Source organism: Microcaecilia unicolor, chromosome 7, assembly GCF_901765095.1.
Source record: "Microcaecilia unicolor chromosome 7, aMicUni1.1, whole genome shotgun sequence".
NCBI lineage: Eukaryota > Metazoa > Chordata > Amphibia > Gymnophiona > Siphonopidae > Microcaecilia > Microcaecilia unicolor.
Window position 1 is genome coordinate 158262643 of NC_044037.1, and position 18174 is coordinate 158280816.

The 18174-nt window shown below is 41.7% G+C and overlaps 1 protein-coding gene across 1 annotated transcript in view; it reads right to left on the reverse strand.

Annotated features, from left to right (window-relative positions):
• Window positions 1-18174, reverse strand: part of PIKFYVE (phosphoinositide kinase, FYVE-type zinc finger containing) — a 750252-nt gene that overhangs the window by 384753 nt on the left and 347325 nt on the right. The window contains 2 exon segments of the mRNA XM_030210724.1: window positions 2777-2948; window positions 13149-13220. Of these exon segments, the coding sequence (XP_030066584.1) occupies window positions 2777-2948; window positions 13149-13220 (244 nt within the window).

The window sequence follows — 18174 nt, forward strand, 5'->3', positions numbered from 1 at the left end:
TTGGTAGCATGGAATGTTGCTACTGTTTGGGTTTCTGCCAGGTATCTGTGACCTGGACTGGCTACTGTTGGAAACAGGATACTGGGTTAGACTGACCATTGGTCTAACCCTGTATGGCGATTCTTATGTTTGTATGTCTCCTTACATAAAAGTAGCCTAGGTTGATAACTTCCTCACTAAACGTTCTTGTGATAGCATATATGACAGAGGTGAAATAGCCCAAATATGCTTGACCCACTGATGTTGTCTGCAAGAGAAAAAGCAACTGAATCATTTGTTGCCTTTCATAACCGTATGAGACAAAATAGGTTTTGAATGGTTGCTTAATTAAATTACGTGATTGTTTAAACATTAAGCTGTAATATGTAGAAATATACTGTCACTTGCTCTCTCAGTGAAATACAGGCCAATGGCTCAGGCTAAAAGCTAGGCTTCTTAGAATCAAAAATCATCTCTGATACAAAATACATTTCACTGCAGCAAAAGCTGAAGTGAGTTCCCAGAGAGCTGACAAGGGAGGGGGACTTTGCTCTTGTCAACAATGCTGGGACTGGCACCTGAGAGAAGTCATGAGCGAAGATGTTTTGGCTAACGCAAGATAGTAGTGGGTCAAGTGCAAGTAGAGGGAGGGGAGCTGAGGAGGGCAAAATGACGTGTGAAGTCATTTCTTCACAGATGTTGTCCTAAACATAATTTGTTTATACTTAGAGTTTGGGAACATGTGAAGTCATTCTTATCAACTGATAAGGGCCAAGGGCTCTGGTGAGAAAGCTAGGGTCCACTGAAATGAGTAGGGTTAAAATGGTATAAAAAAGGGGAGTCTGAAGGGTATTAGATCAGAAGAGAGAAGACAGAAGAATCCAGAAGGTTGTAGACGTTGTCGTGAATTGCTGTTCTACCATGTGACTGCCTGATTTGTCTGTACAACTTTTGGATAAGATACCAATGCTAATAAACTGTATTACTATATCTACTGAATACTGGGTTTCTTTCCAATTGAGGATCCTGCTACTGCTCTGTCTGTGTAAAACCGTCATGAGCGGATACAAGGTTGGGGTAATTAAGTATTTGGAGGGAACATGCAATCCTTTACAGGATAGTAGAAAGCCCATGGCTTCCGCTACCCAAACGGTTCTGGCAGACCTAATTATATTCAAATACAAACTACACAACAATCAGTTTTTACATATTGTGGAATGGAGTAACTCAATGGTTAGTGCAGTGGCCTCAGAACCAGGGGAATTGGGTTCAATTCCCACTGCAGTTCCTTGCAACTTTGGGCAAGTCACTTAACCTTCCATTGCCCCAGGTAACAAAATATGTACCTGTATATAATAAACTGCTAACTGTAACCACAGAAAGGTGATATATCAAATCCCATCTCCTTTCCATTACACAGTAACATAGCAAAGGATGACAGATGGACCATGCAGCATGGTCTATCCAGTCTGCCCAGAAAGGTGGTCAGGTTGAACCTACCACTCCATGCATGTTACCACCTCTATGCTCTCTCTTTACTTTTATTCCATCCTCTTCCCATATAGGGATTTTCTGTGAATATTCAACAACTTTTTCTTTCCCATCACCTCAAGGAGAAGAGCATTGTTTCTTTTCAGTTTCTCCCCTTGCAGCTTAATTTCATTCCTCGAGTTCTATAGTCTCTCTGGTTTTGGAAAAGGTTTGTTCATTTATATACCTGTATTATACTGTATCTCCCTTATTCTTCCTCTCCTCCAGTGTAATAAATTTCAAGTCTTCAAGTCTCTTCTCATTCATCCTCTGGAGGACACCCATATAATTTTGGTCACTTTCTTTTCTCTCAAATTACCCATCTCTTGTTCCCTCCTAGGCTATATGAAGAGGATCCTTGGCCCCATACTCATTCCTTCCTTTTCCTGGGTCCCAAGGAGAAAATCCATATTCCTGTGTTCGCTTACCCTCTTTCTTGGGACATGAAAAGGAGATTCACATCCTGTCTCAATCATTTTCAATCAAGCTCTCTTTTCTTGCAACTCATTTCTGTTTTACCAGGATGGAGATCCCTAGCCCCATGCTTGCTTGCTTGCTCTCTCTCTCCTTCTCCTGAGACCAAGGAAAGACCCCCTCACTGGCACTGGTCATGACACAGAAACCACTGCGCACCGTGCATTGGCCATTTTTATAGTAGTTTTTTAAAACCCAATACCTAGACTACTTTTTCTTCTTTAACCTATGCTATGTTTAAATAAATAAACAAACAAAGGGGAGAAAAGTTTCAAGCATCAGTTCATCTCAATGCATTTCTTAGGGTGAAATACCCAATTTTGTGTCCCACCCTTGCCTCATCAAAAGACATCCCCCCAATAGTCTACTCCCCACCAAGTACTGGTGAGCAGGTCCAGCCATTCAAAAGTTAATAAGAGGGGCACATGCACATATAACAAATAGTATCAAATACAGTCATCAGTAAGTATGATAAACTTTATACTTCCAAAAGACACCTTAACCATGATTGTTGTAGCTGTCTGGGTTTTGCCATGTCCGAGATCGCTGAAAAGTCGGTTCCACTTACTCAGACACAGCAAGACCTGGACAACCACAATAATCATGATGCCAGCTGCGGAAGCCTAACAGAACACACCTTAACCATTTGGACATGGTAACAGTATAGATAATTTAAGTGTCCAAACAAATATGGAGAGGCAGGAGTTTCCTATTAATCTATAGACTGTGGGGAACTATGGTATCATCAGATAGCTGCAAATAAAATGAACAGTCTTTCTTTCTTATTCTTTACCTGTCTGCAAATCCTGCACCATGAATAGGTGAGAATTGTGTGCTGGTAGCCAGGGACTGGTGAGTCTAGCTCCTTCAGTATTATCTGTACACAGCCATTCCCATGGACAAAGCGACGGATGTGGTGCACCATGGGGGTTTCACAGAACATACTGGGGCATTGATAGGAAGACCTTCAAAGACAATATGACATCAATTAAAATAGAACTACAGGATAGCAGATCTATGACTTGAAATTTCAGGTCAAACATGAATAGTCTAGGGTAGAGCTTATTTTTGAAGTTTGTAAAAATGGCCTTCTTATCCCATAATTTTGTTTGTATAAATGAAGAAACATTTCAGGAAAACATCAGTTAAATTGATGAACATTTAATTATAGCTCAACAACACTGAAGCTTTGAAGGCATCAAGTAGTAATAATTCCGCAATCCGCATAAGACATTCTTAAATATGGGCAGCTATGAACCAGATTAAGCTGTCAATATTTTGTAAACTATAGGGGAACAAATTGAACAACAAACTGAATATGCAATTCCATCACACGTCACTCAGTATGCTTACATCATCACTCATCAGCTGATGATGTAAGTCGTTAATTTTGCTGTGAATGCATAATGCATTTCTCGATGTAGACTCAGACATGTGGGAGTCAGAAGGACTTCCAACAGGCTGTGGAGACAGTGCTTCTCAATGCACTGAAAGTGCATTCTGCACAGAGCTGAGGAACTATCTAAAAACAGCTATCAGGAGCACTGGACAAATCCTCTTTAATAGATTTGAGTAGTTTAGGATAATTAGCTGAAAAAAGTCCAGAAATCCTAGCTGTCAGGATACACTCCTGGGTATTTCATACTATTCCCCATCCACTGGAAAGGGAAGGAGGATCATAGGCAGTCCACCTCAGCCTTCTCCAAACTGATATTGAAGGCCTCAGTCTTACCCATGTTTACTTTAAAGCCAGAAGTTCAGGCATAGTTGTCTAACTCCTTCAATAAGTTAGGCAATCTGCAAACAAACTTTAAATACATTGGGGCTCACCCTGGTCCCACCCCCCTAATATCTGGGCTATGTCATATTGCTAAAGCTATTGGCTCCACTGTCAGTGTGAACAGCAACAGAGACAATAGGAACCCCTTCCCTGTGCCTCTCTCAAGCGTGAACATAGTGGAGTTGCCCCCTGTTGATCCTAACAGAAGCTCTAAGCTCTATATAAAATCATAAAATACCTGGATCTACCCCTGAAAGTACTTTCCAAATCCCATCTTCTGCAACACCCCAAGTAGGAAATCTTAGTGGACTCTTATCAAAAGCCTTCTCCGCATCAATTCCCAAAAGGAACACTAAGTCTCCTGCAAGTTGCTAGAGATATAAAGTTTATCACCCAGCGTATATTGTCAGCTGCCTGGCGCCCCAATATAAACCCACTTGATTTGGATGAACCCAGGAAGGAAAGATATTCCCTACCCTCACTGCCAAAACTTTGACCAATATCTTTACAACAGCTCTGAGGTATCGACTGGGGTTACAAAAGCCGATTTACAGGCATGGACAAGTGAGATGAAGACAGATATCCTCAGTCAACAGCCAAATTAAAGATGTGGTACAAGAACTTAAAACTGACCTGATAGATATGGGAGTAAATATTGATGGAATGGAGTCCTATATGGATGGATGTGAGGACACTGTGTCTGAGATGCTGCAGGGAGTTGAAGCACTCTGAGAAGAATATCAGGATTTGGTGAATGAAGTAGAGAATATTGAAAAGTGGATTAGGTGTAATACTGTTCAGTTGCAGGGAGTGCCTGAAACAACAGACTTTAGAGATAAAGAGGAGGTGATCAAGTAATTTGCTGCCTGGTTTTTGCAGGATAAGACACTGACTCTCTCAATAAGAGGGCACATAAATCTCTGGGCCCTTGGAAAGCGGACAAGCCATGCAACGCAAATGCCCATTTTCATAAATTCACAGATAAGGAGAAGTTGATGTGTAAGGACAGAGAAATGGGAACACTGCAGCAGGACAGTATGAAAGTGCACTCCAGAAACTCAAGGTTTATCATTAAGCGACCAAGGACATGGTGCAGAACTGTAAGTACAAATGGATATTCCCCTTTGGCCTCTTTGTAATGATTAATGGAGTGCATAAGCGAGTGGCTACTGTCGATGAAGCCTGGGACCTACTGGGAAAGGAGGGTGTGGAAGTAAGATCAGGACCGGCTAAGGTCCAAAGAGTCTGGATGTTTGTCAGCAGCTGGCAGATTTCTGCTGACCTATCCACACCCATCCTGTTAGAATATCAATGATATGCTTTGATGTCCCCATGCATACCTCCTACCCACCCCCATCCTCCCACCCTGTCAGACTGTCATAGTAATGCTTGAATGTTTTCACTTATATACACTGTCAGCTAGCACATTTGCTTATTTCCGATCTGAGGAAGAAGGGCAACCCTTCGAAAGCTAATCAAGAAATGTATTAAGTTATGTCCAATAAAAAAGGTATCATCTTATTTTCTTTTCCATGTTTTATTTTGTTTGATTTCTATTGATAACCTTAAGAGTGGACTAACACAGCTACCACACTCATCTACAAAAGATGGAGAGAAATTATAAACGTAAGGGCGGTGGAAGCAACAGTGAAGAGTTTTCTGGACTGGGCTGAGAGACCTTCAAGTGTTGGCTTCCAACTTTAAAGACATTGCCATGTGGATTGCTGTTCGGACAATATTTGACTGCAGATATTAGTGGGATGGAGAAATGGCGGATGTCTGGAAGTGTGATTTTGAGTGGACTCTTGGTTTGGTGGGGGGGGGATTACTAATGGGAAAGGAACTGTATACATTTTTGTGTGGATGGGTAATGTGGGGAGGGGGAGAACTGAGGGGGTGTGGATATTTTGACTGGGCTACTAAAGGGTGTTACTTCCTTGCTATGAGATGGGAATTATTTCAATTTCCCATGGAAGCTCTGTTGGGGGGGGGTGTGAATTGAATAAGGGGGATAGGAATGGGTTGGGGTGGAGGGGGTGCAGTTGGGGAGTATATTGGGAGGGAACATGAGCTTGTTGAAGGGCTTACTCTTGTTATAAAATTTGGGGACCCCTCATTTGAAAGTTTTAATCTATAATGCTCAGGGCCTCAGTTTTCTGTTTAAACAAAAACTGTTGAATTGTTTAGAGTGCATGGGTCTGTTTTATACAGGAGACTCATTCCTTGAAAAAACACAAACATTATGTGGCTGACCCAAGATTCCCCAAAGCTTTGTGCTTCCACTTTTGGAACGAGTAAAAAGGCAGGAGTGGGTATTCTCTTTGCATGGGGGGGGTCTTGTGGTAGAGGTATTGTGGGTGAAGTGGGATGACCAAGGCTGCTTCCATTTAGTGGTGGTATTAGTGAATGGTGTCTATGAATGAAGTCAAATATACTTTCATAAATTTATATGTTCTGAATGGGAATCGGGGGGGCTTTCTTCTCCAGTACCTTGACATTATCTTACAATACCAGGGGGAGACTAACTTGACTGTTACACTGAAACTTGACAATATGGGGAGGCAGGCCACCTATAGTAGCACTGAGAGGAAAGGACTGATGAAATTTGTGGATTCCCTTAATGTGGTGGATGGGCGGAAGTGGATCCATTCAGCGAAAAGGGATTTCACTTATTACTCAAATGACCATCAGTCGTATTTCAGGACCAATTATTTCTTGACAAAGATCATCATCAGTTGAGAGCTCTAGAATTGAGCCTTCTGCTTGGTTGGATCAACCTTTGGTTTTGGTGGGATTGAAAGAGGGGTGTAAAGCCCAAGGTCTCCTGTACTAGCAACTAAATGATAGTTTGATGGATGATCCAACTATAGTGAAGCAGCTGAAACAGCATTTAGGAGAATATATAGCCTTTAATACCACAGCTGATACCTCCCCAGAAGGGTTATAGGAAGGTTTAAAGGCCACTATGAGAGGGAACTTGAAATCTACTGCAGCAAATAATAAGAGAAAGAGAACAGAGGAATTTCATAGCCTCCATCATACTATACAAAAATTGGAACAATCGCAAACACCAACAGAGAAGGAAAGATTTGTGTGGTTGAGGTTAGAGGAGGCATGTAAGAAACTCAGGGATAGGAAAACGGAGGTGGAGGAATTACAGAATCGGTTACAATGGTTAAAACAATGGACTTTTGAATTTAATAATAAAACTAGTAGGTTAGTAGTCCACTGATTAAACATTTAAAAAAATAGTGTCTTACTAAATGTAGGGGGAGGGAGAGATATAAGATCATTTGTGGAATTTTATAAGGCACTATACACCACTGAACATAAGGTAGAGGGGGCACAGATTGACAAATATTTGGACACTATCACCTTGGGGAAGGTGGGCCCTCAGGATGTGGTTCTTTTGGATAGATAAATCAATAAGGCGGAAGTCCGTCACGCTCTTCGCACAATGTGACGTGGGAAATCTCCAGAGCTTGATGGGTACACCGTAAAATTTTATAAATTGTTCCAAACCCATTTTAGGAATTTTTAATTCTCTGCAGTGGGGAGGCTTCCGTATTTTAAGCAGCAAGAAGGAAGAGAAAGATATTACATTTTGTGGTTCTTACTAGCTAATCTCCCTCCTGGATGTAGATACAAAATTTTTTTACAAAGAATATGACAGACAGAACATAGAGCGGAGAAACTGAATGAATTCTTTGCTTCTGTATTAAGGAAAAAGATTTGAGAGATCTACATGTACCGGAAATGGATTTCAAGGGTGATGAAGCAGAGGAACAGAAAGAAATCTCTGTGAAACTGGAAGACGTACTGAGCCAAATCACCTGGATCAGATGGTGTACACCCTTGGGTACTGAAAGAACTCAAATATGAAATTGCTGATCTGCAGTTATTAATCTGTGACCTCTCATTAATATTGTTGAAGACTGGAGGATGGCCAATGTAACGCCAATTTTCAAAAAGGGTTACAGGGGTGATCCGGGAAATTACAGATGACTGACAAGCCTGACATCTGTGCTGGATAAAACGGTGGAAACTATTATAAATAATAAATTTATGTAACACATAGATAAAAATGATTTAATGGGACAGAGTCAGCATGGATTCAGCCAAACAAAGTCTTGCCTTACCAATTTGCTTCATTTCTTTGAAGGTGTGAATAAACATGTAGATAAAGGTGAGCCAGTTGATGTAGTGTATCTAGATTTTCAGAAAGCTTTAGACAAAGTTCGTCATGAGAGATGTGAGAAAATTGAAGAGTAATGGGATAGAAGGCAATGTTCTGTTGTGGATTAGAAACTGGTTATTGGACAGAAAACAGAGGGTAGGGTTAAATAGTAGTTTTTCTCAATGGAGGAAGATGAATCGTGGAGTGCCACAAGGATCGGTGCCATTTAACACATTTATTAATGATCTGGAAAACAGAACAAGTGAGGAGCTTAAATTTGCAGATGACACAAAACTATTCAAGGTTGTTAAAAATTGCAGGAAGACCTTAGGAAATTGGAAGACCGGGCATCCAAATGGCTGATGAAATTTAATGTGGACAAATGCAAAGTGATGCACATTGGGAAGAATAATCTATATCAGTTACCGGATGCTAGAGTCCACCTTGAGGGTCAGCACCCAAGAAAAAGATCTAGGTGTAATTGTAGACAAAATGTTAAAATATTCTGTCCAGTGTGTGGTGGCAGCTAAAAAAGCAAACAGAATGCTAGGAATTGAAATTGCCTCAACAAGAATTAATCATCCAAACCTACTAGGACATCTTAAAGCTATTCTATTCTACAGGCCACCAGGAAAATGGCAAGATGCCCAAACACAACTTATGGACTTCATCTCAAGTACATGTGTCTCTGCCTCAAACATCCTCATAATAGGAGACATCAACCTACACCTTGAAGATGACACCTCAACAAGCACACGAGAATGCAAAGACTTTTTAAAACTTTGGGATCTACACGCACCTAACACTCAACCAACACACAGAAAAGGACACTCACTAGACATCATCACACACAAATTCGACCCAGACTCAACCATCCTACTCACTGGCAAAAGATGGACACCCACACCATGGTCAGACCACCACAAAGCACATGTCTCCCTTCACTGGTGAAAAACACACAGAAACGCAATCAACAAACATGAGCGAACAACATACACCACGAGAGGAAAAATAGACCCCACAACATTTTGGCAGCAGATATACCAAAATGAATGGTCAACAAATGCAGACACCATCCAATTCCTCCAAGAATGGGACGATATATGTAAAACAACATTAGACAAAATCGCCCCTATCCAAACCAGAACATCACATAAGAAAAAATCAAATCCATGGTTCACCGAAGAACTGAAAAAACTCAAAACACAAGTCAGGAAACTAGAACGCGCATGGAACAAAAAGAAGGATGAACAAACACTAAATGCCTGTAAACTACTTCGGAGGAAATACAAATACACCATAAAACAGACTAAAAGACTACACTACAAAGAAATGATTGGACCAAACTACAAAGACACACACAAACTCTTCGACCTTGTGAACAAACTACTAGACACCACACCAGTTACTAACAACAGCAAAGACACACCAAATGTTGACAACCTTGCGAAATACTTCAAAGAGAAAATTATACAACTACGACTTAAAATACCCACCAGCCCTACAGAATACGCCACACTACTAGACTGTCTAGACCCAGTAGACGGAATATACCCAGCAGACAGAACCTGGACGGAATTCGAACTACTATCAGAAGGCCTCATCTCTGAAACACTCAAAAGATTCGCCAAATCCTACTGCAAACTAGACATATGCCCAAACAACCTCATGAAATCAGTCCCTCAACAATTCATAACAGACCTAACGAACCATATAAACTCCATGCTGCAAAACGGACTCTTCCCAAAAGAAAAAGGAAAAATTTTACTTACCCCAATACCCAAAGACGCAAAGAAAAACGCAAGTGAAATAACTAATTACAGACCAATAGCATCCATACCACTAATAACCAAAATAACCGAAGGGATGGTAACAAAACAACTCACAAAATATCTTGACAAGTTCTCGATACTGCATGATGCCCAATCAGGATTCCGATCGAATCATAGCACTGAAACAGTACTAACTACACTAATGACTAAATTTAAACAAATGATTGCAACCGGCAACAATATACTCCTCCTACAATTTGACATGTCAAGTGCCTTTGATATGGTCGACCACGGAATCCTACTATACATACTCGAATATTTTGGCATCGGAGGCAATGTCCTAAACTGGTTCAAGGGGTTCCTAACCTTACGCTCATACCAGGTCACATCAAATTCATCTACATCCGCAGCATGGACACCAGAATGTGGAGTACCGCAAGGATCACCCCTCTCACCAACCGTTTTCAACATAATGATGATACCCTTGGCAAAACTTCTTTCGAGCCATAACCTTAACCCATATATATACGATCCTTAATGAAATCAACCAAAGCTTACACATCATGAACACCCGGGCAGATGCATTCCGATTGAAACTGAATACAGAAAAAACTCAATGCCTGATACTTACCTCCCAATACAACATGAATGAATTCACCGCTATAAACACACCAAAACTAAATCTCCCTATTTCAGAAACTTTAAAAATACTTGGAGTCACTATTGACCGCCACCTAACATTCGAAACTCACGCAAACAACACAACCAAAAAGATGTTTTACAGCATGTGGAAACTGAAAAGAATAAGACCATTCTTCCCAAGATCCATCTTCCGCAGCCTAGTGCAATCACTCGTACTCAGCCATCTGGATTACTGCAACTCACTATACGCAGGTTGTAAAGAGCAAATACTGAGAAAACTTCAAAGAGCCCAGAACACAGCAGCCAGACATCTTCGGGAAACCAAAATACGAAAGTGCGGAACCCTTACGAGAGAAGCTACACTGGCTCCCACTCAAGGAACGCATCACTTTTAAAGTATGCACACTAGTCCACAAAATCATTCATGGCGAAGCCCCAGCCTACATGTCTGACTTGATAGACCTACCACCCAGAAACACTAAAAGATCATCCCGAACTTTCCTCAACCTCCACTTCCCCAATTGCAAAGGCATAAAATACAAAGTGCTGCACGCATCCACCTTTTCCTATATGAGCACTCAATTCTGGAATAAACTGCCACGTAACCTGAAGGTGACCTACGAGCTGACCGACTTCCGCAAATTACTGAAGACTTATCTTTTCAAAAAAATCTATCAAAAGGATCAAAACACATGAAGTCCACTCACGATTTCAGTAATGCATCTATACTTTCCCATCTATACTCTCATCCCCCGTAATCTTAACACACTTACACCTTAATCTACAGGTAATAAGGTTATACCCGAACGCTATTATTATGTAATCCTATCAATGTCTGTTGCTCTTTCATTGTTCCATCGTTCTGCTCCATTGTCTTATTCCCCTTAGCGATACGCAGACTTTTATTTTAACCTAACCCCTCACATGTAACCATAATCGAGTTGTAACAAATTGTATTTCCATCAACACAATGTATTGTAAGCCACACTGAACCCGCAAACAGGTGGGAAAATGTGGGATACAAATGCAATAAATAAATAAATACTACTACTACTAAAGGAATGGTAAATAAGACCAAGAATATTATGGTGCCTCTGTATTGCTCCATGGGACAACCTCACCTTGAGTACTGCGTTCAGTTTTGGTCGCTGCATCTCAAAAAAAGATACAGTGGAATTAGAAAAGGTTCATAGAAGAGCGACCAAAATGATAAAAAGGATGGAACTCTTCCCGTATGAGCAAAGGCTAAAGAGGTTAGGGCTCTTCGGCTTGGAAAAGAGAAGGATGAAGATGTGGTAACAGCAGTTAATATATTTGGGTTTAAAAAAGGTTTGGACAAGTTCCTGGAGAAAAAGTCCAGAGTCTACTACTGAGACAAGCATGGGGAATATACTGCTTGAATATAAACAACACAAATACCCCACCCTGAACGGTAAGAAAAAGTGCAAGACCAGTATTTTAAGGTTAGTTCAGCTGTGCAGTCTCATCTCATCTCCTGATCAAATACCATCTGGACCCATGGACCAACGGTTGCTAATAAGTTCAAGTGTCACTTAGCTTTCATATGCTTGCCCTGGGATTGGTAGCATGGCATGTTGCCACTATTTGGGTTTCTGTCAGGTACGTGTGACCTGTATTGGCCACTGTTGGAAACAGGACACTGGACTAGATGGACTATTGGCCTGACCTAGTATGGCTATTCTTATGTTCTTATGAGAAGCAAGTATTGTCTTTCGTGGGTGGAAGAATAAAGGCGATATAAGGTGCTATACCTTTTTCACTCTCTGCCTATGCCAATCGAAGATAGGGTATTGTTTGTGGAAGGAGTTATTTGTAGTTTACTCCCTTGTAATTTAATAAAGAATTTGAGCTACAGTTCCAGCCCCTTTCTATCCCAACTGTGATTGAGCACTAAATTAAAATCACTACCTACCCACAGTAAGCTCATGTGCTTCCACTGCTACCAAGTCAAACAATCTCTGATAAAAGGCTTTTGCTTTCCCATTGGGCTCATTTGTTTATCAAAGTTATAGATCAAGGTGGTTGCTCCACTTCATTGTCATGCTATCCCTGATATTACACCACATATAAAACTTGTCTTTTACCTATCCATGCCCCCATTACTACTTCATGTGTTACTTATATTGAGTAATTCAAAGCTTCTCCTGCTATTTCATTATAAGGCCTATTTACTAATCCATGCTAACAGTTAACAGTGTCTTAACAACACATGTTTTAAACAGCCCATAGAATGGGGGCGAATAAAAGGTGGGGATCACATTTTGAACAGTAACACAAAGATCATTACTACACAGCAGATAACGCAGAGCAGTTGAGGCAGTAAGTTACACCTCTTGATGTAGCATTATGTTACATGCTGTGCAGTTAACATGCACTAACTAAATTTCTGTCAGCATTAACAGTGTGACAAAAGGCTGGGAATATCCTAACAGTTAACACAGACGGTCTGCAGTTGTGCATTCATTTTTGCAATAATCACATAAGTGCAAAACGTTAGCACATTTAGGGCCTCTTATCAAGCTACGCTAACGTTCCAGCACAGCAATGCTGACTCAGCCCATTCAAAATGAATGGGCTTTGTTGGCATTACCGCACTGGGAGCCGCTAGCACAGCTTGATAAAAAGAGGCCCTTAGTAAATGAGGTTCAATGTTTTATAAATTTCTTTTCTTATCATCTTATAAAAGGTGTGCCTATTGAATATTTTAAAACCCTCATCAGCTAAATGTTTAATAATGAATTTAAAGGAGAAAATTTGAAACCATTAGCCTTACCTGAAACAATACCTTTCTAAGAATACTCCAAGGGTGAGGTCATTCTTTCCATAAAACTCCATAGTCACAATCCTAAATTAAGAAAACCAAAGTTATTAGGAAAAGAATTTGTATAACACGTTTTGTTTTTTTTGTTACATTTGTACCCCGCGCTTTCCCACTCATGGCAGGCTCAATGCGGCTTACATATTGTATATAGGTACTTATTTGTACCTGGGGCAATGGAGGGTTAAGTGACTTGCCCAGAGTCACAAGGAGCTGCCTGTGCCTGAAGTGGGAATCAAACTCAGTTCCTCAGTTCCCCAGGAGCAAAGTCCACCACCCCAACCACTAGGCCACTCCTCCACTCTTAGTTTAGGTGGGATATGAAGGTGGTCCCTCCTCAAATGCTTTGGATGCTAATGCTTTTGGCCCCCTTCCCCCACTGCCAATATGACTCTCTCACCCCTTCTTTCTCCCCCTTCAACTTGAAGCAGGTAGGCAAACTACACAATGGGAATTCTGCACATTTTGGGAAGCATCACATCAGGTAAGAAGCCACAGAGAAAAGTCAAAGCCATACTTCTTTAGCAATTAGTTGCAATGGCCTTTCACAAAGCATCATCTTATGCAGCCAAAATGCCAACACAAAATTCAATGGGCCTACATTTTAGCCATTGCAAGAGCACAAAATATTTATTTTATATTTCAAACATGTGTGCATATGCACTAATTCTGCCAGCACATACAAGAACAAAGTTACTCCTGCCTCCTCGCAATTTGGTCCCATGGGGACCAAGAACCCTGTGTGTGACGACCATTTAGGTGAGCATCCAACCAACCATGGAAGCATCTGTAGTGAGGACCCTGTGATGCTGAGGGGGCTGAAGCAGAAGACCCCAGGTGAGATTCTGGGATACCATCTGGCTTTGTGGATGAAATCACCCAAATGGGAGAATATTATGCCTGCTTGTCCTCGAAGAAGTAATAGTTAGAGCAACAGACAGAACCACGGAAGTCATGATTCAAATCCCACTGTTGTTCATCGAGAACTTAGACAAATCACTTAAACCCTCCAAGGACAAGAAAATACCTACTGTAACTGAACTTGTGCTTCTACTGATAAAGGTGTGGACTAAATCCAAATCCGAAATTCAGTACAAGGCATACTGTGAAATAATATAAAAACCCTACAAAAGTCACTCAGGACCTATAAAGCAATTCTATCATACATAACAGTGCTAACTTCCAGGAGACACACAAGGTCCTACCTAGGAAAAGGCAGCACTGTAAACAATGCAGTGAGTAGTAGCTCAATACAACTAATGGGAAAATTAACAAGATGGATTACCACAGATCAATCCACTCCCAAATTATCACATCACTCATACCTTTAATCACAGAAAGTTATAAACCAAATGACTTCACGTCTTTTTATCGCCCCCCAAACTACCATTGCATCCTTCCAAAGTTGCAATGCCTATGTCCCATTAGTACATCCCTAACGACACCTCAACTGCTTCGCTTAACCCTGCATAATCTAATCTCTAACTATCTGTAACAAATTGTATTTCCAACATTCAAATCATATTGTAAGCCACACTGAACCCGCAAAAAGGTGGGAAAATGTGGGATACAAATGCAATAAATAAATATATACACATTCAATGCTAAAGGAATACCCGGCCTTTTTCAACACACAGAATACACAGACAGACCCTCAGCATGTACAGAGCCACAAACTAAAAATAGAAATATTTGTTTGGATTTAGCGCAAACCTTTTTCAATAGTAGCTCATTTGGATACACTAGGTATTTCACTGCCCCCAGAAGGCTTATGAGCTAGTTCATTTTGTACCTGAGGCATGAAAGGTTAAGTGACTTCCCCATAATTGCCAGCAGCAGGATTTGAAACTGACCTGGGGAGGTAGTTTTGACCTCTGAACGCTACTTTAAAAATGTATTAAATTAGTCCAATAAAAAGGTATCACCGCAGTTTCAAGTTTTTAAAAAATTTTTATTCATAAACTTTCAAAGTAGACTAAAAATACTACTTCATCCTAAATTAAAAATAAAAATGTTCTTTCTAGCTTTGTCTGGCCATTTAATTTTTCTAACCGTGTAGGTCCCAGTTTCTGGTTATTGCTTTCCTGTATTAACTTTCTTTCCAGGGACTTCACAGTCCATTTGTCATTTTTTTCCTGTCTTCATTTCCTCTAAAACATCAATTTCAAAGTACTTCTTTCACCATTCTGTTACACTTCCCTACTTTTAAACTTAATTTTAAACTTACTTTTAAACTTAATTTTGTGGAATTAGCTTGGTTTTTCCTTTTTCTTTGTAATATAACTGTTATTGACCTTTTCTTATCACATATATATAATACTGTAAGATAACACTGAATCATTTCATACTGCACAATTTCACAACTGGACCTTCTTTTCCTATGGAACATGCAAAAAATCTAACTAGTATCAGAGTTTTTTTTAACTTCCTTGATATGATGTAGAGAGAGAATGGTACAGAAAAGCCCTCATAAAGCCTGCTAGCCAAAGCTGGATTAAAAACTTAAGGACAAAATAATGGTAAAATTATGTCTTACCTGATAATTTTCTTTCTTTTTAAAGCAGCAGATGAATCCAGGAATTAGTGGGTTAAGTCCGCCTACCAGCAGGTGGAGATGGAGATAAACAAACTAAAGGCAATGATGCCAGAAGGCCAAGTTCCTTCCTCAGTTAGTATGTCATTCATAAGCATTTGCCAAGGCCAAAAATATGAAACCAATAACAACCAGAAACCATCCTCACTATGAAAAACAGAGAACCAAATAAGAACTTTGAAATAACTGCAACTTGTTCCAGAAATCGGAATCCTTTCCGTGTTCCCATACCTGTCTTAACTCTGCAAAAGAGAACCCGGAAGGAAAAAATAGCCACACTTCGCGGAAAATGAAAAAACAGTCAGCTGAACTAGGGAGGGATCCTGGATTCATCTGCTGCGTTAAAGGAAAGAAAATTATCAGGTAAGACATAATTTTACCTTCCTTGTCACTTGCAGCAGATGAATCCAGGAACTAGTGGAATGTACCAAAGCATTCCTTAAGTAGGGTGGGAAGCCGATGCTCCCCGTGCCAACACTCCCGCCCCAAAACTCGCATCCTCCCGAGCAGACACGTCTAGCCTGTAATGCTTCGCAAAAGTATGACAGGACGCCCGAGTAGCCGCCCGACAAATCTCTTCCAGAGATAAGGCTGCCGCCTCCGCCCAAGAAGCCGCCTGTGCCCAAGTAGAATGCGCCTTCAGGGCCACTGGAGACACCCACCCTTGTAGCAGATACGCTGCTCCAATGGCTTCTCTAATCCAGCGATGAACGGAAGCCTTAGAAGCCGCCTCACCTCTTTTCGATCCAGACAATAGCACAAAGAGATGATCCGAGCGTTGAAACTCGTTAGAGATCTGCAAGTACCGAAACAAGGCTCTCCGCACATCCAGGAAACGTAGTGAGGCAAACTCCCCCGGATAATCCTCTCTTCGAAAAGATGGAAGATAAACCGCCTGATTGACATGGAAAGCCGAAACCACTTTAGGTAGAAACGACGGCACCATCTGGATCGACACCCCTGCTTCAGAAAACTGCAAAAAAAGGATCTCTGGAAGACAAAGCCTGAATTTCAGAAATCCTCCTAGCCAAAGCAATGGCCACCAAAAACACTGTCTTAAGTGTTATATCCTTCTCAGAAACCTTATTCAACAGCTCAAACAGTGGGGCCTGGAGGGCTCGCAGTACCACATTCAAATACCACGCTGGGCACGGCTGCCGCAGAGGAGGCCGAAGCCGAAGAATCCCGTGTAGGAAACGGACCACATCAGCTGCTAAAGAGGAACCATCCAGTTTGCCCCTAAAACAAGCTAGCGTGGCCATCTGCACTCGAAGGGAATTATATGCCAATCCTTTTTGAAGACCATCCTGAAATAACTCCAGAATAACCGGAATGTCCGCCAGAAAAGGCGATTCAGCACACAAATCACACCACACCGAGAAAGCTTTCCATACTCGTGCATACGCTGCTGAAGTAGACTGCTTCCTTGCACCCAAAAGAGTGGCAATGACTGGTCCTGAAAATCCCTTCTTCCTCAGCTGCTGCCTCTCAATAGCCAGGCCGTAAGATCAAAGCAGGAGGGATTTTCCATCTGAACTGGCCCTTGATGCAGCAGATCGGGAGTCACCGAAAGTCGCAATGATGGCTCTTAGAGTACTTGAATGAGATCCGCATACCACAGCCGTCGGGGCCAGTCTGGGGCCACTAGAATGACCGGCCCCCGATGCCACCCTATGCGGCAAAAAATTCTCCCTATCAGAGGCCATGGAGGAAAAACATACAGTAGCTGTTGTTCCGGCCATGGCTGGAGAACAGCGTCCAATCCTGCGGATCCTGGCTGCCGTTTGCGGCTGAAGAACTGGGGAACTCTGGCATTGCAAGCCATGGCCATGAGATCCATTACTGGTCTTCCAAATGTTGACAGATCAGCCGATAAGCCGAGTCCGACAGCATCCATTCCGCTGCACCCAAAAGAGTCCGGCTGAGAAAATCCGCTTGAACATTGTCTTGACCTGCAATGTGTGCTGCCGACAGACTCTGAACATGCGCTTCCACCCATACTAGAAGATGAGACACTTCCACTGTCAAGGGAAGACTGCGAGTGCCCCCCTGCCAATTGATGTAGGCCACCGTCGTGGTGTTGTCCGAGAATACACAAACCGCCTGCCCCTGCAGAAGGTCCTGAAAACTCCGCAGCGCATTCACGACTGCTCGCAACTCCAGACGATTTATCGGCCAAGTCGCTTCGAGAGGGGTCCACGATCCCTAGGCTACTCGATGAAGACAATGGGCTCCACAGCCCGCAAGGCTGGCATCCGTCACGACTACCACCCAATTGGGAGATGCCAGAGAAACACCCTTCTGCAAATTGGCTGACCGGAGCCACCACGTGAGACTGTCCCTGGCCCAACCAAGGAAGGCGTCGTTGATAATCCAGCGACGTCGGCG